The 25074-nt window shown below is 38.7% G+C and overlaps 2 protein-coding genes across 7 annotated transcripts; one reads left to right on the forward strand and one right to left on the reverse strand.

The window, feature by feature from the left end:
* The first annotated feature begins 1678 nt into the window (after nucleotides 1-1678).
* LOC119497768 lies at nucleotides 1679-17936 on the forward strand. Of its 6 annotated transcripts, none has more exons than XM_037786184.1 (7): nucleotides 1679-1872; nucleotides 5254-5535; nucleotides 8134-9066; nucleotides 10009-10273; nucleotides 12251-12394; nucleotides 14858-14895; nucleotides 16056-17936. In XM_037786184.1, the coding sequence occupies exons 3-7, from the start codon at nucleotides 9043-9045 to the stop codon at nucleotides 16404-16406; spliced, it is 822 nt and encodes a 273-aa protein (XP_037642112.1). In that variant the 5' UTR covers nucleotides 1679-1872; nucleotides 5254-5535; nucleotides 8134-9042; the 3' UTR covers nucleotides 16407-17936. The 6 variants fall into 6 exon arrangements, 4 of the variants coding, with proteins under 4 accessions (XP_037642112.1, XP_037642120.1, XP_037642136.1 ...); XM_037786192.1 differs by having other exon boundaries at nucleotides 12251-12388; XR_005208981.1 differs by having other exon boundaries at nucleotides 8134-10273.
* golt1a (golgi transport 1A) lies at nucleotides 17812-22844 on the reverse strand. The gene is given in 6 exon segments (XM_037786216.1): nucleotides 17812-18554; nucleotides 18687-18750; nucleotides 19797-19975; nucleotides 21646-21707; nucleotides 21710-21736; nucleotides 22820-22844. Coding segments are annotated over 6 exon segments (387 nt in total). The 3' UTR covers nucleotides 17812-18524.
* Between the last annotated feature and the right edge of the window lie 2230 nt (nucleotides 22845-25074).

Consider the following 25074-nt stretch of genomic DNA (forward strand, 5'->3'; position numbering starts at 1 on the left):
TAATACTGTAAGACATACCACTTTCCAAGTTCAAACAACATGACTGTCTCCCACTGACTCACCCCAGCGCTCTCTTTTGAACCAATTTCAACAAGTCAGTATTTGACCTGTAGTATTTTTTTCCTTCATTCTAAAGATGTTTAGTGAACACTTGGATAATTAATAAATTAAAGTGATAAATTAAAATGTTTAACCACCGAGACCTGCTGTTGCAAATTTGTAACGATTCCACAAAATCCTCCAAAAAGCAAAAATTAAAAAAAACAACAACATTATTTTCTTGATCCAAAGCTCGCTAAAGACATCTTGATATGGAGTAACAAATTTTACATCAATAAAATCAATGCTTGGGTTTCAGAAGGTTAACAAACAATTAAATGATAATTTTAAATGTTTACTAATTACTAATAATGCTATATTTTTTGTTATTTCAACCTTTTAATACTACAGGCATTATATAACATTTTATATACTATATGAAGTATTTGCTAATGATTATCAAATGATTTGTAAAACAACTTTAAACATTAAATTGATGATCAAGACATTTGTAACACTTTGTTAATGGTTTATAACTGGTTAATAAACTGTCTATAAACAATATTTGGATGGTTATTATAGAATTGCAACTGGTGATTATAATACCTTGTTAAAGGGTTAATAAATACTTTGTAAAGCATCTATGAACATTATTTAGATACAGAGTCAATACTTTGTTAATAGTTAATAATTGGTTTCTGGTCCACCTGTCTGTGTAATGTTTATAGATGTTTTACAAATGCTTTCTTAAAGATCTACAAATCATTTAGTAATAATTAACAAATACTTATTATAGTATATATATATATATATATAATGTGTGCATGTGTGCAACAATAAACTTTTAAAAGTTTACTAATGTAATCAGAATGTAACTGTTAATATCTCCTATCAGCTATGATACAATATATCATTTATAAACTAATTATTTCATATTACACAAACTAATGATGAAATAACAGATTCTAGCTCGACTAATAATTAACATGATTAATTATCATTTTAATGTTAGTTAACAGTAAAATAACTATTAACTGAAGTGTAATTCGTTACTCATTTTACCATTTATTAATCATCGTTATTATAAAGTGTTACCTTGTTAACTCCAAAAAGCTTAAAGACAAAACTTGCTATGGTTGAATAATTATTAGATTATTTACATGTATCACAGTTTTCATCTGAACATTTAAATCTTATGGAAATATTTGCCCTGTAAAATCACGTGTATATCAGAAAATTTTAAATAATGTTTCATTAATTATATTTCTTCACAAATAAAAAAAAAAGTTATGCTGAATAGTTCACAAAATATTTTACAAAAAGGACATGAACATTGTATCGATAAATTACAGCACCCTGATTCATAAGAGTTTTGGAAGGCATCGACAATTAATGTCATTCTGTTGACAAGGTTATCACATCAAAAAAACCTTAATGTGTTATTTACGTAGGCGGATGACAAGTTCAGTTTGGAGGATTTGTACTGATGAGATATTTTTAGACCTGATAAAATAACATCTCTTCATGTGTATTTAATCTCTAAAATGTCATGTTTCATCCTGTTTGGTAAACCACAACTTTCCACTCATGCAACAAGTTTGACTGGTTTCCTGTCGGTTTGCCATTAGCTCAGCAGCACGAAGCATTCACTTTTGAGTTGCTGTAGATAATAATCAGACTTAAGAAGCTCAAGACTCAGATATACTTGACTAAACGCACTCAAACAAAAAATTTAATACAAATATTAATCATTACGGAGTCTGGGTCTGCAAAATAAGAAAATGAACGGCTGTCTTGTGAAACTCTGCATATTTCTGTCTCTTACTGTAGAGGGTAAGTGATTCTGATTTTGCTTGAGTTTTTCATTTAAAATAAACAGGTAGCTGTTATTTTTGTTGTTTTTAAAGAAACGTCTAATTCTATGCATGACTGTGCATAAACGACCTAGGACAGGGAAAAAGGCCAAAGCAATCTTGAAATCTTTGAAATCTTCAATCTTGAAAACACAGAATTTGCTTGATGTACATTGAAAAATCTAATGTGTTCATTATTTTCTCTCCTTGAACAAGTTTCCACACTTGTGAGGTAAGGGGTTGCTTTTTAAGAAATTACTTGGTAACACTTCATTTTACAGGTCGGCAAATTTCATGGTAATTAGGTGATGATTAGAAAGTAACCTATTTAAAATGTCTTTGCAATTACTGGCAAATTACACCAATATTTACCTCAAAATATATCTAAAATGACTTTATTATAAACATTATTTAATACTTATATTCCGCTATTTCCCCAATAGCTGATAATTTATTCAATACATTTCCAGGCAAAGAATACAACGTTAACTGACGTTAGTTGAATTGATCTGCTTTATTTCCATGTCTGCTGATAAATAGATAATAATTTGCAAATAACTCATTTGAAATGTCTTAAAAAAACTCCCTGAATCATGATATCAGCTACCAGGTTACATTTGTGTAGACAATAAGTCACACAATGGTGAGATTTGTGCCTGATCAGAAGTGTCTTCTATTAGTTTTGTTTTTTTCCACCTCCGATGAAGAGCGGCCGCTTCTCAAGCCTAAAGGGCCCTATTTTAACCATTATATGCTATTTTAGCATATAATTATTAAATAATTTTCATAATAACGGAATTTTTGATAGATTTTGAGGTAAATATGGGGGTAAGTTTACAGTAATTCCAAACAAATTTCAAATAGATTACTTGCTAATTATCACCTAATTACCATGACATTTGTGGACCTGTAAAATTAAGTGTTACCAATTACTTTCATGCAATATTTTTGGACTTATATAACGCCATGAACATGTACTGCCAGTTTGATCCCCCCATTCCTCTGTCTTGGCAAGTCTGTCACACTCCTCCAATACCACACTAGCTGATCAGTGACATAAATGATGATTGGTAATACATGGGAACTTCACATTTCTAGCTTGTGAGAACATTTCAATGTGGCCTTGGAGATTGGCTCAGTCAGTCACGTCTTTGATTATCTCTCTGTTTGGACTCCAAGATATTTTCTGATGCTTGGACCGTTATCGTATTGTCATGAATCATATGCTCGGGGTCGTTCATCTCGATCATGAACCTGTGACATTTTGTTAGGTTAACGTCAAGTTAACGTGTAGGCCTGTCAAGTCACAATTTTTTTATTTTTTTTTTATTATTTCTTGGACATGCCTTTCCATGAAACACTAAACTAAGTCTTATAGAGGGGCCCTGTGTCAAAATAAAGTCTTACCACTTTATTGATATGGTGATTACATGACCTGTATTCCTAAATCAGCCCGTTCGCACGAAAAAGGTGTGTGAATGCCACGATAATACGCAAGGCATTTAGTGTGCAATAATTCAAACTCCCTTCTTGATTTCTGCGTGTCATTTGTACGCCACGTATCCTGCATTGACTGCAGTGTAAACGCAGCCGTGCATAAATACTACAGCAAGAGTTAATGACGTAGTATAAAAAGCAAGAAAGACTGCTTATTGTGGGCAAGTGGGGAGGTGGATGGGCCCAAAAACACCGGACTTTTAACCGGTGTTCCGGACCGATGCTTTTTATTGTAAATTACGTTAGTGGTGTTAGTCACGTAACAATTGTCACATATTTTTTTGTGATGTTTGTGACATGTTTTCTGTAGTTGTTTTACGTTAATTTCTAAACATATTTTACTTAGTTTGTGTACTTATTTTAAGTCCAACCATGATATTTTTCCTAAACCTAACTAATGCCTGGATCAGACTACACAATATTTTTGACGGTTACGATGGTCACTATGTCAGATTGAACAATTGAAAGTCATAAATTCTTGTCATAAATTCTTGTCATAAATTCTTGTCGTGACTTGGCCGCAACACATGACGGACTACACGTCGGTCCCCTGTTCCGACAATACACACTCTCTTGGCACCGCCGCGAAAGCGCAAAGGGATGCTCCATGCGCAAAGACGCAATGGCAGTGATGTTTTTTTACTCCGACACAACCTAGATTGAATATCATACCGCGAGGTCCGGCAGCAGTTGCGCTGGGAAGGTCCGATGACATCATTCTCTATAATTAGTAGCCATGTGCTTCTGTTTACAGCTGTGTGCTGTGTGTCTGTGCTCAGCCGGTCAAATTTACGGCCGTTACGGAACACGTCGTAGAAAGCACAAAAAGAAAAGTTCAAACATGCTACTTTCTGTCGCGGCATCGGTTGTTGGGTACGATGACACACTACACGAGATAAAACGATCGATTATCGCACACAACACTCATTTATCGTTCCCAATCCGAGTCGACACCCTACGACGACCGTGTCGGGCTATAATCGGGCTGATATTGTGTAGTCTGAACCAGGCATCTTGCCTAAACCTAACTGCAGACATTTGTGTGGCGTACAAATGACATGCAAAAAAGGCTAAAATGCATTCTCATGACATGAATGTCCGTGTAACGTGATGTACTATGTATACGCCTTCCCAGGAAACCGGGTTGCCCGAATAGAAACGTGTTTCATCAAATTACCCCAACCTCGTTGACACACAGTAAACATGATCCATCAAGTGTTAGTTTGTCTCTGGGCATGAGGCTGCCATGTATAGTGTAGTCTGCTGTGTGTACTAGACCTAATGGAACTTGCAGGCAACAGGGTACATACAGAATGCACATGGTGGGGTGGGAGTTGGGGTGGGGGGCAACGGGTTAATCTGGCCATCAAAAAGACAGCGCTCACTTGAAGACATGGGACGGGACGCAAGATTTGCTGGAGATGTTGGTTGTTGGTGGTGAGGCTCCTGTCACTTGTTGATACTCACTCCACTACTACATACCTACTAATTTGAATTCCCCATCGTACCAATATCTCTATTGCATGCTAAAGATGTAATAATCTTGTTAAGCGCCGGCCTGTAAACATAGAGTTAGTAATCTTGTCATCCTCCTGCATCTGGTATAGAGTGGAAATGTTCCAAGTGCTGCTTTTATGTGAGACATCATGCTTTGCGTATCAGCTACAAGCCAGTGCACTCAGCAGACGGTGGAGAGAGACGGTCGCTATCTGAGCCGTTGATAGAGAGTTGAAAGTTGGTTGGGCATGAAAGACAAGAGCAGGAATACTGTATAGGCTATGCAGGACATTAGAGGAGGTGAATTTTAAACTCAGGCCATCATCTGTTGCTACAACGGTAATATCTGTGTCACTTGTCATTCCAGGTACTCGGGGATCCGAGCTGACCATCAATGTGACGAAGGATGCTTCTGTAACACTTGTATGTTCCAGCAATGAGGACTTAAAGAAGTGCTACTGCCCTTCATACCCTCAGATTTGCCACAGGTGTATAGATACGACAAGACTGTACATTCTTTTTAAATACTACAGTTCAGAGAACTATTTTATGTTGTCTGGACTCGAATACAATAACTCAGGACTGTATGTGTGCTCCAACAAGTATTACAACAGACTTGGGAGAAGGTACAGATTAAATGTGCTTGAAGGTAAGTCCTACATCACGATGTTAAATGGTATGTTTGCACTGTCAGCACAGATTGTATTTTGTGATAATTGAGTTTGCAAGACTGAAGTTGTTGATCACTCAGAGCCTTCGAACTGATAGATCTGTAACTCAAAGGGCCCTCCCGGATTGTCTCAATGGTAGGCTTCCTGAAGCAACACGCCCTCTTGCGCTTCTTTAACAAACTGCGGTTGTTGGTCTAAACAGTAAAAAGAAAAGAATTGACAGAATCATACTGGTAACTTTTACCATTCGGGTGTCTGGTTTGAGGGTAGTAAAGTGACTATAACCACCAAGCAGCTGTGATCCTCATTATTGATTACTTAGTTCTATTAAAATCTTAAAAAAGCCCTGAAATGAAGAATACTGATTCACATAATTCGAGTAAAATGATTTGTCAGACATTCATGTCTACAACTAAATTCATAAATGAATAAATCATATGTAATTGTAACCGGCAAGGAGTATTAAAGTAATTAATTGTTAAAGACATCAAAATTAAATAGCAATTCAAATTTTTGATCATCTGCACACCAGAGTATGTCAACATTTTTACATATTGTCATCCGCTCTTCAGGCTACACAAAACATGTCTATTGATCACATTGTTGCACTTTAACAGCAACTTCAACATTTCGGTCAATATGTTCTGAGCAGTATATGTTTGAGCAACAACAATCTTTCCCCACTCAATTATACATTGTACATTCACATAATAATCCACTCCACGTGAGCTGTCAATCACTCGCGAACTCCGACCAAATGGTCAAAGTAGGCAGTGCTGATCAAATATGAATCAATATCATGTTACGTTAATGCCTATTTCTCTCCTCAAATGTTTTCAGAATCATCTTGTAGTGCACGGTTTAGCTGGAAAATGAGAAAGTTTGTGACCCGGAAGCCATGTTGAGATCAGGTTGAGATGGCTTAAAGGTCACATGACCGGAGCACAGCCAATAGGAACGCTCTCTCTCTGAAATGACCTGAGATTGGTCAAAGTCTTCCGTCACGGGCTAGATTTTTTAAAGCCTGAAAACAGAGCCATGAGGAGGAGCAGAAATCTAGTTTTCTCTCAGAACACTTGAATTACAATATGCTAAAAAGGTTATTATATAATTTTTGCCCAATGATGCCAAAAATATACTGCCTACTGCCACTTTAAAACCTTAAAAATGTGTCAAAAACTATTATTAGGTCCTAGAGCGCTCAATCTTTTTGCAAGAATCGTTGCTTCACTCTCATCTATATTTTCAAAATTTGTAATGTGAATAAACTCGTAAAAACTTGAAAACAATCAAATGCCTCAAAATAAATTACAGATCTTCTTTCTTTCTACCACTAATGTAAAATGCTGTAATTTTTGTGAATTCAAGCCCTCAACTACATTGATTCTCATACAGAATACTGCTGTTGTATTCATGAATTAGCCTGTGGAAATCACTTTTTCCCATACTCGCCCGTGTTGTGCCCCTTAAACAGGGGAAATAGTGAGAGAAGGATGAATGAATCACACACGCAGCTCTTCCCTTCATTTGTCTCTGTATTGAGTTACATTTGAAATGTAATGCAATGTAAACAAAACTCATACATTTAAACATCTGAACTCAGTTTCTGGACCACAGTAATCATGGCTTAATTCCATTTTTAACTTTCTCTAAACCATTTAAATGATCTTTTTAACTGTTTCTAAATGTTCTTAATTCAAATACAGCATGAAGTCTCTCTTATGAAATGTATTTAAACTTTTTAGCTCACTGGACACATGAATTTACCTTTAACTGTTATAAAATCAACAACTGCATACACATATATGAATGTAACAACCTAGCTTAAATGCCGACGACAAAGTAAACAGACGGAATCTACGACGGGACCACGATGCATCCGACAGCTAGCTTACATAGCAACAGCGTTAGCTAGAAACTTTCAAACACCATACAGAGTACAAAATGTGCACTTTTCCTCTATAATGAACAACAACAACGTATAACGAATTCTTAACAACATGTGTTTACAACGTTATAGTGCTTTGTGGACGTACTTTACCTTAAACAGGGGAAATAGTGAGAGAGAAGGATGAATGAATCACACACGCAGCTCTTCCCTTCACTCGTCTCTGTATTGAGTGAGGAAGAGGAGCGCGATCCCCCTACTGGAACCCCAAGGCATTACCAACAGATCAACGCAAAATCAACCCACACACACAAGGATCTGCATCACCTATCTGCATTATTCCTCTTTCTGGTTCACTGCATATGTGCTGCATAGTCTGTACAGTGACCAGTTTTTATGCATATTTACATCCAATTAAATGACATGTCCTGAAAATGATACATTAATAACTGAGACAACAAAGAAATTAGCTTTTCTCTAAATAAATGAATTATGCCTGAAAGATTAATTATTCTTGCATTATTCTTGCCTGTCACACCCGCTCTTATACTGATCACATGTACAGAAAACTGCACTTATCATTGACGTTCGCACACATTGGTGAGAGAGAAGTAAAAGTTATGAAATGGATTTCATCAGTCAAACTGTGCTCAGAGCCCGCTAATTGTTTTTCTTTTGATTTCATCAGATCATCAAGACCCGACTGTTGTGATTGGCACTGTGAATCAAACCATGGTCATGTCATGTGGCAGCGAACTGGACATCATGGCTGCCTCAGAGAAACACTGGTGCCGCTTATCCAGTGCAAACCTCTGTCAGCCAGACACGGTCATGGGTCCTGACAATAAAACCAGAGGGGATTTCAACATGGACAGTACCGGCTCATTCTCCCTGGAGAAACGTCAGCTAACGCTCAACGATACGGGATTCTACAGATTCACACATTTTACTATAAATCAGACAAAGGCCTGTGTAGTGGAGCTCCAGGTTAAAGACGAGCCACATTTTTTGCAGATCAGTCCCGTTCAGGTCGAGTCGAGGCCAGATAAGCCCTTTCAGATCAAATGCCAGTATTCCCAGGACTTGCGAGAATTCTCGAAATCTTGGCTATGTGACGGTAAAGAGTGTGATGAGACAGTGAGGAGTGTAGATGATAGATTCCAGTCTGCCCTAGTATTGACTCTTGACTATGTGGCTTGCTCAAAAATTAAATCTTTCGAGTGTGTGGCAAAGACGGTAGGCAGCTCTGTACCATCCAACGTTTATTTGAAACCTCCCTACAAAAATCCTACTGTAGAGGTGCTGTTGTCTTATAATCGAAACAACAAGAAAGTGCGGGTAAACATTTACAGTCAGCTTAATCTCATTTGTTATAATCCTGACAGGTATGAATATGACAGGCACAATTGGGGCAGAGAGAGGCACGATGACTATTTTTACCAACCTCCACCAAAGTGGTGTAAAGTGAGTTACCCTCAGTGTGTGCCTGTGACAGATAATGTAAAAGAAACAACAAACTCAGCCACATTACAAATATGTGTCACGCCAAGCGACGCTGGAACAAAATATCGCTGCCTGTCCGGCAGGGGATATTTCTATGATGTTGAAATCGATGTCATCGGTATGTACAATATTTACATGCAGATTTTATGTTTATTTATTTTTTTTAAACGAATAGCAGATGTGTTATTTTTGTTACATTGTTGTTAAGATTTTGATAGCTGACAAAATTCAAGTTGAAAACATTATAATTTCATTAATAATTGTCTCGGAAAACAACTGTGACTCTATGAGTCAATAGGCGTTGAAGTAACAATATAAATATCCAATATTCATATTTTTATTTTCTAATGAGTACATGATGGAATAATTAAACAATTAAACATTTGTCCAAAAGATGTATGTCAGGGTTCAATTGAAAAAGAACAAAATCAAAATTTTGAATTTTAAAAGTCAATAAGATAAGATTGTCCTCACCAGAAAAAACAAAACAAAAGCATTGGTCGTTCGTCCAAACACTTGAGATGACCTGTGCTTATTGTTTCCTGACATGCTTCTTATGGATCATGTGGCTATTAAATGTTCAGGAGGAAGCGATGAAGTAGTGTGAAATTTCATAGAGAGGATGTCTGTGTGTAATGGATGAAGTGTGTCTGACTTTAAAACTGACAACCACCATCTCTCCCTGACCTTAACCAAGTGCCTTATCCAAACCTTATCATAGCATCGCACAAATTGTTTTGGAAATGTTCATATGGTTGTTTTTTGAAAGGCAATTACAGCATGGTTAAAGTAACGGACAGATCTTGGTTACAGTTAATAAACTGACAAATTTTATTACAAGTCTGTGACAGGATATAAACTGTGGACTCTTGAAATGAAAGTCAGACATGCTACACACCCTTCCACACCCCCGCCTCGACGTGTACATGACACATCATTGCCGAAATATAGTGGAACTTACCCACTGCTTCATCTCCCCTTGCTACCCCACTAAAGGAACATGGCAAACAAAGACGCATTCTATGTACAGTGACATCACGTTTCACTCTCCATTTTACAGTACCTCCTCCTCCTTCTGCTCCTCGAACAACCACTCCAGCCAGGACTACACCGCCAAGGCTGTATTACTTGTTATTTGAACATATATAACGTTATACATGAAGTTACATACTGTATATACACTTTGAGGCTTTCTGACGGTACAGTAACATTCCTGTCTTCTATATCCAACAGTGAACCACAGAACCCTGTAGGCATCATAATAATAGTGACCCTCATGTGCCTTTTAATCGTCCTGTTGTGTGTTACTGTCACCAGATACAAGGGTATGTTCCAGTCAATACATTTAGAATTCAGACACTATTATGTATAATAAATAATAAGAATTAATTGATATTAACATTCTTACATGATGGATTTCCCACAATGCATCATCCTTTTAATTATATTAAGACAACCTGATATAAAGGGGAGGCACGGTGGTGTAGTAATGATCTTTGTGTTGAGTTTGTTGGATTTGGCTTTAAAAAGGGCCAGTGTTAGGGTTAGAGTAAGGGTTAGGGTTAGGGGTTAGGGTTAAGGGGTGGGGGTTAGAGTTATGGTTAGGGTTAGGGGTTAGGGTTAAGGGGTTAGGGTTAGGGGTTAGGGTTAAGGGTTAGAGGTTAGGGTTAGGGGTTAGGGGTTAGGGGTTAAGGTTAAGGTTAGGGTAAGGGTTAGGGGTTAGGGGTTAAGGTTAAGATTAGGGTAAGGGTTAGGGGTTAAGGGTTAGGGGTTAAGGTTAGGGTAAGGGTTAGGGGTTAGAGTTAGGGTTAGGGTTAGGGTTAGGGGTTAGGGTTAAGGGTTAGGGGTTAGGGGTTAAGGTTAGGGTAAGGGTTAGGGGTTCGTGGTTAAGGTTAGGGTAAGGGTTAGGGGTTAGGGGTTAGAGTTAGGGTTAGGGGTTAGGGTTAAGGGTTAGGGGTTGGGGTTAAGGGTTAGGGGTTAGAGTTAGGGTTAGGGGTTAAGGTTAGGGTTAGGGTTAGGGGTTAGGGTTAAGGGTTAGGGGTTAAGGTTATGGTTAGGGTTAGGGGTTAGGGTTAACGGTTAGGGTTAGGGGTTAGGGTTAGGGTTTAGGGTTAAGGTTTAGAGTTCGGGTTAGGGTTTAGGGTTAGGGGTTAGGGTTAAGGGTTAAGGTTTAGAGTTAGGGTTAGGGTTAGGGTTAGGGTTACATACATCCATACATAGATCCAGCAGGTAGCAGGTTGCTCTGCATTGAGCTATGTTTGACACATCATATAGTTTAGTATTTCCACAAAACTAACACAAACAATGTTATTTTTTTAGATCATATCTACATTGAAAGATCAAGCTAATGTTGTTTTCTGGTGCTGATGTTTAACCGATCTGTTGACTACACACTGGTATACGTTTTAAATGATCAATCATTACACGATTATGATTTAATCATACTTTGAAAAACAACTTCCCTTTTGATCTTTTATGAAGTTATCAGAAAAACGAGAATACACATCAGCGGTAGGAGCCTACAACATCTGCAAACACTTTGCAACTTCACAGATCACATCACTGTTTAAAGGGTTAATCCACCCAAATTACCAAAAACCATGTCTCCAGAAACAGTTTTCATAGGTACTAACTACGTTCTACTGAAAAAAGTCCCCATGACAGCTTGTACGTATATATCGTATTCATATCTCACTGTTCATACACTTCATAGTTACTACTGTTCATATTGTATATAGATTGTATATAGCTTAGCTTATTCACATCTACCCTTACTCGTTGTTTTATATATTATATTTATTTTATACATTATTAAGCACAAGTACAGCAAAATGCAGTTTAACATCTAACCAGAAGTGCAAAAAGCAGTAAACTGCATTTCATTGTCTCCGTATTTGTACTGTGCAATGACGATAATGTTGAACTTATTCTAATAATGAGAACATATCACCAGAGTAACAAGGACACTGTTTCTGTAAAGAGATGTTGCTCTTGAATATGTTAAATGTAATGTAATTTAAATGATTAAGATTTGGAGTGTACAGCTCTCCACTCATTATTCTCAGCAAACACATCTGAGTCTGATCTGTTGTGCCTCAGCAGCCACTGAGCTAACAGAATGGCATTAATCAGCAAAACACCTACAAGCCCCTGATGTATTATGATTATTATTATTTTTGACAAAAAGACAAAAATATTACTGATAACAGTTTGTTGCTCTATTGCACATTACATATTTCTTACTTTGTTTATGTCATATTTGCTACAAATAAATAAGAACTAACTACAGTCTTACGTTTTAGGTCAAAAACTCAGGGAGAGGTTGTTTGCGAGGAGAACGCCGTTGTCAGCAGTTGACATTCATGCAAACATGTACGCCAACTCAGTGGCCAACTACTACAGTAATAATCGACAGCAAGTGCCCCCACCCGATAAACAAGGTAAAGGTATGGATGATTTCTCACCTCTGACCACAATGTAGCAAACTATTAAAGCCATACTATTCAATATAATGTTTATTAACAGTGGATGAGATGACTGTTTGTATTGTAGTGATGAACCCACAGAGAATTGTCAACAACTCTGCTGTTCCCTAAGGAGCAGCATGCTTTCAGTGAAGAAAGGAAAAACAGAAAAAAAATGTTGTACATTATAAAGTTAAATGCATAAATCAGGTGCACTTTGAGAGCAAAATGAACAGGCTGGATCTAGGAAGAACTTTGTGCTCTTGTTAACGAGTTTGTTCCCTCGGAAACCAATTTGATCATAAACACATTGCATAGATATGAATGGTGATGACACGGCGAAAAGTCACACCCACAAAGCGTGGTAAATGAGACGGGCTCCGGGCTTCAAGACGGGTTGGGTGGGTTGCCAACATTGCCGCAGATCCTGATGCAGGACAGTCCGCCCCGGTTGACAGTCCCCGGAGGGAGGACACAGCAAGTACTGAGGTCCTCGGCGAGGTCCGGGTCGAGGGGTCCTGTAAAGCTCACGGTCAGAGCTGCGAGCCACCTTCATGGATCCACAGGATCTGTCCTTTCCAAGCTTCCCATTCGTAGTCTATGTAAGCAGCCGTGCAATGCATTCTGGTAGCGCAGCGTTACATTTCGAGAGACATACTATCACGTTGGCTCCTCATTTGCATAAAGTTGAGGTCGAGGCTACTTTACGCCAATCCCGAAGAACTTGTAAACTAGCCGTTGTCGATCTAAAATGAAGACTGATGCAACTGCATGGCTTAAAATGCCATGTTGGACCACGAGCAGACAACCCATGAGTGAAATTGTTCATCATATCATGTGCCAAGCAGCAGTCTATCAAATGTCTAATACTGGCGAGCGCCTCAACCCCTCACATCCAAGAACGCCCCTGTGGACACGTACCTTCACCCCGGGCCTTTCAAAGCCCACCTAAAGAGCCAGTCGATGCGCACCGGGGGAAATGAGCCCAGCGAGGGCGAGCCAGCACCGGGAAGAGGTCCAACGAGGGGGATCGTCCTCCCTGACCCACCGCGTTGAATCCCCCAGGCGGACTGCGCAGACCCCATCCATTGAGAAGTGTAAAAATATTTTCGGTTCATTATGAAACTGTGGCAGGTCTAGCTAGTCTTTGCATGTATATATAATATATATATATATATATTTAACTAATGTTTAAGTAATCAGTTATTAATGAGTCGGCACTCAGCAGCAGGTTCAGAGTTAATCAGGAACGACTCATCACGAAATTGGTCAGTGTGATCAATTCATAGATATTCATGAACTGATCATTACCCAATGATTCATTAATATAGGATCTCCCAGTCTGTTCTTGATTAACTCATCTTTATATATTATATAGACCTCCATTGGGAATTATTAGGGAAGCACTTTTTAAAGATTCATGAATTATTAAGTCGTTTCTGATTCGTTCCTCACTCGTTTCCCAATTAACTAATCATTAACTAATCATTAGCTACTCTATACAATTTGAGTTACTCATTAACTAAAGGTTCACTAACGTTTAATCATTTGTTCCTCATTTTCAGAATTGTGTGTCCCTTATTGTAAAGTGTTACTATGTAAACTTGCCACCATAGGAACAGTGCTTAGTTAGAGGTATGAAAGTCAAGATCAATAGCGTATGAGAGTGCATGAAGTGGCTAATGTGAGGTGTGCGTTGTCAGTGTAAAACTAGAATGGCACTCGGAGAGTGCAGACCTGCGCCCCCCACTCTCCGTTCAGCTTGCGCCATCATCCACGTGTATTTTTGTTTATGTTGAGATCAGCTGTACGTCGCGGAGCATCGTAAAACACTTCATTCAAACCGGACAGAAACAAAATAAAACTCACCTAAACCGTTGTCGTTACTCTTTCCAACAATCACCAAGTGTGCTTTGGTCGAACTGGACTGTAATTTTAACAGAGTTTAATGTGTTAAGTTGTTTCCCCCAACCCCCCGCTCTCTCTCTGAAGGAAAGAGGCGGGGTCATGCGTCATCAACGCGTCATCAGTTACACCCAGAGGTCTTAATGTTATACCCAGAGGTCTTAATGTTATACCCAGAGGTCTTAATGTTCTCGCTGATCGGAATCCTTAAAAATATACTTGCCACCAAAATCTAATGGATTGTTCATTCTGCCACACCCCACACCTACAAAAAAATGTGTCAATGTTGTGTTTTCAGCTTTTTGTACTGTCCTCAAGTGTCTTTAGTGTCAACATTGACCAAAAGACAAATACAAGTTGTAAGGATATACAGTACCTTCCAGTTTCAGCCACCGGCAGGATGGGAGCTCTTATGCTGAGCTTTCTTCCTGAGACCAAATTTCAAACTATGAACAGATGTACTTTTGTTGTGGATGAAACACAGTTTAACAATAACTCAGTTGAGCCAATGATGTTAAATGTTGCTGTCTATCTTTATAGGGGACGACAAGGACACCACGAGTAGCTTGGATGATGACGTGAGTTATAAAACAAAAATAATGTAATGCATTACATTATTTTCATTTTTCTTGCAATATTCATTCTCTTACTAACACATACAAAGCAACATAATTGTAAGTACTGTGACTCTTGGTGGTTTTGTCAATTATTAATGTACAGTATTTTCCTATTGACGACAATTACAATTCATTTTGCCAGTTTTTCCTTTTTGGGCGGTGTTAATCCCTGCGCGCAGAAGTGTTCGACAGAGAATTTAAACCTGCAGTAGGCAGAATGTTTTTGGCATCATTTGGCAAAAATTCCATAATAACCTTTCAGCATATTGTAATTCAAGTGTTCTGAGAGAAAACTAGACCTCTGCTCCTCCTCATGGCTGTTTTCAGGCTTTAAATCTAGCCTGTGACGGAAGACTTTGACCAATCACAGGTCATTTCAGAGAGAGAGCGTTCCTATTGGCTCTTCATTCAACGGTAGCAGCTGCAAATCACTCGCAAACTCCAATCAAATGGTGAAACTAGGCAGCATTGATCAAATATGAATTAATATTCTGTTACTGTAATGCCTATTTCTCGCGTAAAATGTTGTCAGAATCATCTTGTAGTGCACGGTTTAGCTGTAAAATGAGAAAGTTTGCTCTGTGCACTACAAGATGTTTCTGAAAACATCTGAGGAGAGAAATAGGCATTACAGTAACAGAATATTGATTCATATTTGATCAGCGCTGCCTAGTTTGACCGTTTGGTCGGAGTTCGCGAGTGATTGACCGCTGCTCAGAGACGGCAGCCTCCAGCTCGGCTCTTACTGCTGGTTTTCCTCCGGCCTGTGAAGTCTTGCAGATGCCATTAGGAGCACCGGAGGACACAGAGGAAGATCATTTTTTTTCAAATCACCTGTCTCATGCACTTCACGACCGTTTTATAAAAATAACTTGTTTTAGTCATATTTGCTCCATTTCTACCCACTGCTGCCTTAAAGGAAACTATGGTTTATTACCATGTGGGTTTCATTTTCATAGTTCTGGCCAGAATACAGAACACAGTCCTTTGATCAGTATACATGTTCATTATAACTCTTTTAATATGCACTTGTCATATTAACCTAGCAGTTGTATTCATTGTTTGTGTTACTTCTGCTCAGTGATTCCTTGTTATCGCTATTTTTTCACTTTGTTCCCCAGTTTGAGGAGTTGCCCGTTTGCCCGAAGACGTCCTCCAGCGACAAGCAAGAAGAAACGGATTACGTCAGGGTTCGACTCGGAGGAGGGGTTTGGTCTCAGAATGTCGATGCTTTGCTAAGGGACAGTGAACAGTTTGGCCAAGGTGGGCGTCCACTTCGTACCCGTGACCATGCGTCAGGTTCGGGTAGAAAAAGTGAGGTGGGACACACGAGCAAGAAAAACACAGACAAAGTGGTGAAAAAACAGGGTGAGGACGCTGCTCAGAGTAGCTCAGGGTGCAGCGAGGATGACGATGACGATGACGTCACCTACACTCACGTGACCATCAAACCCAAACATGGACTTAAGTAGTTACATCAAGAAATGAGCTGTGGGGTGTTGTTAGTGCGGAAGACAACAACAACATGATGATGATGATGATGATGATGATGATGATGATGATGATGATGATGATGAGTGAAATTATTTTTGGATTGAGATTTAAAGCTCTCTAAACGGGTAGAGCAGGCCTGGCTCTGTTTTTCTACCAGGGACCTTCAACCAGCCAACATGTGCTGTGCACAAAGTTGTGTTCCCGAAAATTTTGAGTGAACATCTTTGCAGCATTTGGAAGTTAGAAAGAGCTTCAGACACTTGACATGCATCGGTATTGCATTTGTTAAAGTTTAAGTTTTTTTTTTAAGTTAGTAAGCTAAGCCACCTTACTAGCTAACAGCATGTACAGCAGCATGAAGTTAATATTTGTATTTATGCAACGAAGCAAACATCAGCTTGCTTGAAGAGTTTGAACTTCACAAGCAAAATCTCAACAGACATTTAAAAACAGGATTGTGAAGGAAGTCTTGCTCTTGTTTCCCACGATTAACACTTGATGATACTAAACAGCCATATTTTAATTATAGCACCTGTCGGTAGGCTATAGTTAAATAATTACCCCCGGGCCACGCTGCCTGCCACATGACGGCTGCTGAACTGCTGCGTCTCTCACGCGTGTGGTGTCCACACATCTGCTGCTGTTGCTGCGCTGCTACTGCCAAACCCTATCTTTATAGTTTGCCTTTCATAATGGCCATTTTATTTAATTATAAATGCCATTTAAATTTATTTTAGGCAGAAAAAAAAGGTAAGAAGTGTGTTCCTATTTGTAAATAATAATAATAATCCACAATTAGAAGCTGGTACCCTATTCATTTATAGAACCGTGCAACACACATCATTTTCCACATACTTTCTGGCAAATATGTAAGGGATAATGTACAACGAGCCAGTCATTGTTGTGAAAGAATCCCCGACAGCTGTACATTATCCCGCTTATTACATGGCTACTTACTGAAGAAATCAACATTTTGACACAATAACGGTCCGTCAGCGTCTGACATCAGTCGGTTCTACATCGGTCTGCTATACATAGCAACAGTCTGTTGTACAGAAATTACAGACCGCAGAACGCTGTGATTGACCAATCAGAATTGAGTATTCAACACAGCCATATAATAATTCAGAATAAAAGCCTTGTGTTAACAAATGAAGAGATTATGTCCACAGAAAACCGCTAGAAGGCTTTTACTTTGAAACAGGAAGTGTTGAGTTAAAAATAAATATTCCATTTTTTTCATGTTTGTGACATATTTTACAGATATAGACATTGAGACTGTTGTAATGTTGCTGTTATGATGTCAATTATACTGTCAAAAAAACATTTTCATGTGTGTTCCACAAATGTATCATAGGATGTCACTTCACAAACCTTGGGAGGTTTTTTTTGTGGATCCTGCTTGAGTGTGAAGGAACTTTGTAAGAGTTTGTGAATATTATTGTCAAAAATATTACTTAGAATATTATAACATTAACATGTATTAAACTAAACGAGTATGCAACATGCAACATTGTTTTTACTGGTTATCATTAAATCATCTGCTTTAGGAACATGTGGAATGATGGTCCCATGAACACACCCACTAGGAATATTATACAGTATGTAAAACTGTCAGACAATATAGGAACATTTATTTTTCTACAACAAGATATTAACAAGGTTAAATAAAACAGTGAGTTATTGTAAAGTTAGATGGAAAACATCCTGTACAACTGCAAGATTGTTTTTAAATTCTGTAAGGTTTTAAAGGTAGGCTACAGTGTGTAACATCTAGGGACATCTATTATACACTAAAGAAAACATACTTTTTTGCCAATAGATCCCCCTAAATGCTACACATTGCTCCTTTATGTTAGTGTAGCTTTTAAGCAGCTTATTTGACTGTGATTAATTGTAACCTTATATGGTACAAAATACAGTACATTGTAAAAAAAATAAATTATTCTTGCTGGTCATCTAAAGATAAATGAGAGCAACAGTTCAGTTATCATGCAGGTAGTCATCAGTTCTCCCCCTCTGCACACCCAGTATGTGAGTCACAGTCAGTCAAAGGGCATCCATCATTTCTTCCCTGCTGCAACATGTTCTTCTGCTCAGACCATGGAGGAGCTGCTGGGGAGAAACTAACAGAAAACAGATTCCATTAAAAGCAGTAATCCGTCAAATCCCCGTAGTGACATCCCTGAGGTATTGCAAATAAAAACAAATGCAAAAGCCTATGAAGTGTTAATGTACTGAGCCAAGAATTAACATACTGCACTGAGGAAAGGGATATTCACGGTCGACAGCACAAATCCCAACGCCATGGGGAAGAAGGACCTACAGAGGGAAACAAAAAAGTGTGATGGGAAAACTCTTTTTGCAACATAGCTTCCTTTCTGACAATTTTTTATATGGCATTTCATTTTTTTTTTTTTTTTTTGAAATGCAAAACATCAATTACGATCTAATGTGATCATTTACCACATAAAATTCAAGGTTCTCAGTGGGACTATTTAATTGTTATAAATGGTGTTCCATAAGGTTCCATCTTGGGACCACTTATTTATTCTATCTTTTATTAACGACCTACCTCGAATATGCTCAAATTGTCTTGCATCTTTATGCTGATGACACTGTTATTTAAATTTCTAACTCTGATATATTACAAATCCAGAATTCTTTACAGTTCGATTTTAATTTGGTCCAAAACTGGTTTCATAACAACAAACTTGCATTAAATAAAAAGAAGTCCTGCAGTATGGTGTTTGGTACGCGACATAATCGTTCATATTACTTGGATTTGCATATTCATTTTGATGATGGGTCATCCCTTGAGAAAGTTGATTCGTTCAAATATCTTGGACTTATCTTGGACCACAAATTCTCCTTCAAGCCCCACATTGATTTATTATAAAAAGAACATATGGTTGTCTGAGTTCACTTTATCACTCAATTAATTGTTTTACATTTCAAGTCAGAAAAAGAATAATTTCTCAGTTGATACTACCTATTATTGAGTATGCTGACTTTGTCTATCAAAACACCTCTGAGATTAACAGCTTCAACAAACTATCAACTATTGTACTAATTTTATTGTTTTATTGTCTTATAATTCAGTAACTGCATATGGTGGTTATTGTACAAAATTATGTTTCAGGTCATGATGTTCCCAAATCAAACCAGCAACATTGGTGGAATAACACAGTCAGACATTTAGTATCTCCACAAACATAAAGTTAACTGTAAAATCCGCTATTGTTGTATTCACTTCTTTCCTGCCACTGTGCATCATCCAACAAGAAACCAAATAGCTGACATGATCAACCGTCCAAAAAATTTAAAAAAATTGGGACAAAGATTCATTCGACACTAACTACACTTACCTGAATAAAAGCACAAAGCCATAACTTTCCACCAGCATTCCAATGAATGGCCAACGGCACAGCACCAGAGACACACCTCCCAGGAAGAAGAGAGAACCCCGGAACTTTTGTCTTTGGAAGAAGAAGTAGGCTGTCCTCTTGAAGCCGATGATGAACGTCAAACCAGTCAGAAACAGAATCTATACGGAGGCAAGCAAACAAAGGAGATATTGAACACATTATCACATTATAAATAATGTTTTATTTTGCTGTTTGTCTTCTTTCTCCAAACCTACAATTGAACTAATACCTCCTACTTAATCAAAAGGCCTTCAGTGCCTAACTGTACAAAACTCTGCATTTTGTTAGTTGATGTATGTTAGTGATGCATTCATTATTAACCTGTTAACTTTCTTGCTGAACTGTAGGAAGACGTCTTTGAGATAACATGTTTTTCAAGTGTCTTTGAATGGATGAAATACCTTCTGTCTCTGAGGGATTCACCTTCGAGACCTTTAATTTTTGGTTTGTCTTCGGTAGTGACTGTATTATCAACCTTTTAATGTTGTATTGTCATCCAACATGCATTTGTCCTGTCCCAGCCTGGTCTCTGTCCTAAGGCGTCATATATTGCCGGTTGGGTAGCAGTATCAGCATCACTGTTCTGATGCAAAAGGCAGCCTAAGGCTTCAGTACTTTGACGCATAAGGTCGCCTATAAATTTCGACAGCCTACGCTAAAAGTAGAAAGTAGTAAGAGTTCCAAAAGGGTTTTTCCTGAAGGGCTAAGGTTTTACCCTTAGTGCTTCTAAAGAACCCTTTTTTGAAGAAAGGCTTCTTCAGCGGTTCTTTGTAAGACTAAACCCCGAGCAACACTGGGAATGTCAACAGCGCGTGGCGGCTGCAGAACCGGTTGTTTTTTATTTAGGCATCCATGTTAACAGGTTAGAGCAGCCACACTGACAACGCGAGTAGCGTGTCTCTTCTAGAGATTCGAGGTCTCGCCTATTTTTACCGCAGTGTTGTAAGAAATGCAGTGATTTGCATGGCTCCATGAATGTATATAGTACGGGGTTTTAATTGTGGATTATTACTATTATTTACAAATGAGCACACACTTCTTTGCCTTTTTCTGCCTAAAATAAATATAAATTACCTTAATAAGGAAATGAAATGGCCATTATGAAAGGCAAACTCTATGTAGAAGGAAAGAGCTGGCAGCAGCAGAAATGCTGTCATGCCTCATCCACACTGGGGACGTCAGGAGCGCGTGGCTGCGTGATTCACACGTCGGGTGTTCACACCAGCTGCGTTTCTGCTGCTGCAGCTGCTGCTGTCAGCCCTTTCTTTCTACATAGAGTCTACCATTTTTAAAGGGTTAAGAGGTTGGTCATCAACTCTCATAGGTTAAAACAGTTGAAAAAAGATAAAAGGGTAAAAAGTTTGAAGTCCAATCAAATACAAACACAAAAGCCACTCATTGGAGTGCTGTTGTCTAATTGTGAGCTAAATCAATTTGCGAAATGTAATTACTCAAGTACTGTTCTTAAGTAGAGTTTTGAGGAACTTTAGTACAGTAAATCAGTATATAATTTTTATGTTACTCCACTACATTTCAAAAGGAAATACAGTATTCCACGTTTAACTGTACTACATTTATTTGACAGTTGTAGTTACTTTGCAGAGTAAACTTGCCATAATCAATACTCTTTTTTTGTATAATATAATAGATTAAATGGCTATATGTGATAAACTGTAAGGTTGTAAACTGGTGGTCTTGTCTTTGAATGTTGATATGAGCCAGTGATGGTGATGGAGATGGTGTGATGTTGCATTGAGCAGATGTGTGTGTGACATGAAAGATTACTCACATTCCCAAAGGCCAGCAGGACAGAGTCAAAATACAGCAGCACACCAAAGAGCATGAAAATAAAGCGAATCCCATCAGACCAATGCCAATCTCTGGAAGACAAGTATACACAGGGGATGAGAAAAAATTAAAGCAAGACTGCTCTCTGCTCATTTGGTCAATAGAAAAAGTTAAAAGAAGATGCCTATATAATAATATCAGTGTAATGATTTGCAGATATTTCATTTGGGGATAGATATGTTAATAGACAGAGGTTGAAGCCAGTCCTCGATGGGCAAAACAATTATAATTTTAGCCCTAGAGGTTAAAGCATATTAAAAATTCCCAACTTACTTAATATACAAAAGTCATCCTGTTCTCTCCAGGATTTAAGAGGCTGTAGAGCTGTCCTAACCTGACCCAGGACCCACCTCTCGACCAGGGTCAGACCACGGTCAGACCAGGGTCAGACCGGGTTCAATCTCAATATGAAAGGCACGCACCAGGGTCGCTAACAACTGGGGCGGGACAAATCTATTTGGTTGCAAAATGGGGGCACACGGTCGTGACATAATTGTTACAGGTCGCCGTAGTTTTCAAGCTAGAGTGAAGATCCTGGTATCATATGAAACTAGAAAACCTAAGGAATCCATTGGTACAAACCATGTCATACTAGCTTGTCGGGAAGATTGCTAAATAGCGCTACGAAGTTATGCTAAATTTTAGCAAGGAAAAACTGAAATAGCTATTTTCAAAGGGGTTCCTTGACCTCAGACCTCAAAATATGTGAATGGAAATGGGTTCTACGGGTACCCACAAATTCTCCACTTTACAGACATGCCCACTTTATAGAAATCACATGCAGTTTTTTGAAAGTCAATGGGAAGCGTTGGAAATGATGGATCCTGTGGACACATACCATTACACTGCAGTAAGCACTCAAGAGTCCCTTTTAGCTTCTTTATACAAAGCTCCTCAGTCACACTGATTTTTTGAGGTGTTAGGCAAAGATCAGGAACATTCTAGATCATTTCTTAGACGTTTTTAAAAAATACCAGCACTGCTCATTCATTCAACACAGCTCCTCGAAGTGATTCTGTGATGCTCATAGATCAGGCCTGAACTGACTAAACTGAAAGTGAATTCACCTCGATGATAACACTTCAGAAGAGAGCAGCTTTAGAAGAAACACTTACTCTGGAACTCTGTGATGGCCACCATGGTAATCCCTTTTTGTCCTCCTGCCTCTTCTACTCACTGCTTTGTTTCTCTGTGACTTTCAGGAACAAATAAGTCTTTTCCGGTCTTTTCCGGTGACCTTTGCGCGTTGACGTTGTCAGTGTGTGAGGTGAACATTAACCAGAGCAGGCGCACTCTGAGCCCCTGTCGTGAACACTGGGGATTCTTAGGTAGAAGGTCAACTACCTGAGTGATGTCATCAGCCATTCAAAGGCATTCCATGGATTTACTCCTTATCTTGTGTGTTGGGATCCTGAATACAAGGAAAGTACACAGTAGCTATCTAGAACCAAGGATGAGTGACAGTTTGATTAACAGTAATACGGAGTGGAAAATATCATTGTGTCCACTAAGGTTGTTTAGTTGTCGTTTAGTTAGCCATCAATGTTGATTAGAAAGTTCTTACAAACAATATGCAACTATTTTCTCTTAATAAAAATGTTCCTTATCTCCATGCCCCTCTCTTTCGTTCAGTGCTGTATGAATCTTTGGACTTAATTGAATTAAATTATTTGAATCAGAAAAATTATTTTTTAGCAATTTCAAGATTCAAGATTAAATACTTAATTGCCATTTCAACATAGTCAATAGACAAAAACAAAAACAGCAAGAACCACCAACTGAAATACAGTGATCACATTAGGACATAAAAGTAAATTAAAGCTGCGAGCAGCGATGAACGGGCCCTCACCCCTCCTCGCGCGTCGGGGGTGCTAGCGGGATGTTGACCGACACGGCCGGGCACGGTGAAACCCAAACTCTGACGAGCGCCATGACGCCTGCCACAAGACTCTACGACAAACTGTTAACGAGTTATGGAAGGGGGCGTGGCTAATATGTAGGGGGCGGGGATAACCTTAACCAACTTAACAGGCACTCTCTGCTGAGTGATATGACACCTCCCACAAGAGTCTAGCACAAACGGTTCATGAGCTATAAAAAGGAGGCATGGCTAAATTTAGGGGGTGGGGCTATGCTTAACCAATGAAACAGGAACTCTCTGCTGAGTGAAATGACACCTCCCACAAGACTCTACCACAAACGGTTCATTAGTTATGAAAAGGGCGTGGCTTATGTGCAGGGGGCGGGGATAACCTTCACCAATGAAACAGGAACTATCTGCTGAGTGATATGACACCTCCCACAAGACTCTACGACAAACGGTTCATGAGTTAAGAAGGGCGTGGCTAGAGTCTTGGGGTGGGGCTATGAGTATATTTTTGCATGTACATGTCCTCAGGACTGGACCATTATCATGCCTGAGAAATCTGGGGCAGATCGGACTATGTACAGTTGAGTTACATCAACTTCCTGTTTCATGGCGAATGGCTCAAAATGGCCGCCACGCCACGGTTAGGTCGTTCAGTGAAAACTCACCAATTTGATAACTTTTCATTCTCAAGGTCTTAAGATGGTCCTGACCAAATTTCAAGTCGATCTGATTAAATCTGTAGGAGGAGTTCGTTAAAGTACACGGCCTATAAAACGCTAAAAATGGGCGGAAATCGCATATTAAATTCAAGATGGCAGACTTCCTGTTGAGTTTTGGCCATAACTCCAATAGACTTTTTTGTGCGTCTCCACATGTTACATCTGTCTGCCAAAATTCATACTTGTAGGTGAAACCGGAGCACGGATATCAATTTTTCCAATTTTCTAGGGGGCGCTAACGAGTCATTTTGCAACAGCCAAGCTCGAGACCCTTAAAATATAACATTTTTCACCACATCTGATAAGTGTGCCAAGTTTAGCAACTTTTTGAGATGGCTAAGGTTGTCAAAAAGGCGATTCATTGAGAGAAAAAGAAAAAGAAGAAACACTACAGTTTCAATAGGGCCTTCGCTGGCCCTAACCTTAAGGGCCCCATATCAGGCGCATTTTCAGGTTCATACTTGTATTTTGGGTTTCTACTACAACATGTTTACATGCTTTAATGTTTTAAAAAAAACTTTATTTTTCTCATACTGTCTGCTTGAATATACCTGTATTTACCCTCTGTCTAAAGCGCTCCTTTTTAGTACATTTCAATGGAATTGCTACAGAATTGCATTGCTAGGCAACAGCTTTGGTCCATGTTTACTTCCTGTCAGCTGATGTTATTTACATACACTGCAACCGGAAATAAACTGTGCCCCATTTAGAATGTTACGTTTAAAATTGGGAAATGGTGTAAATACTGTAGATTTGTGACATCACAAATGGACAGAAATCC

The sequence above is a fragment of the Sebastes umbrosus genome, chromosome 1 (assembly GCF_015220745.1).
Source record: "Sebastes umbrosus isolate fSebUmb1 chromosome 1, fSebUmb1.pri, whole genome shotgun sequence".
Taxonomy (NCBI): domain Eukaryota; kingdom Metazoa; phylum Chordata; class Actinopteri; order Perciformes; family Sebastidae; genus Sebastes; species Sebastes umbrosus.

Excerpts from the sequence above, each read along its gene's own strand:
- LOC119497768 (XM_037786184.1), top strand. The coding sequence starts at position 9,043 with ATGATGTTGAAATCGATGTCATCG. Across the intron at positions 10,274-12,250 it reads TACTGTCACCAGATACAAGG|GTCAAAAACTCAGGGAGAGG; the intron begins GTATGTTCCAGT and ends CTTACGTTTTAG. Across the intron at positions 14,896-16,055 it reads CGAGTAGCTTGGATGATGAC|TTTGAGGAGTTGCCCGTTTG; the intron begins GTGAGTTATAAA and ends TTTGTTCCCCAG.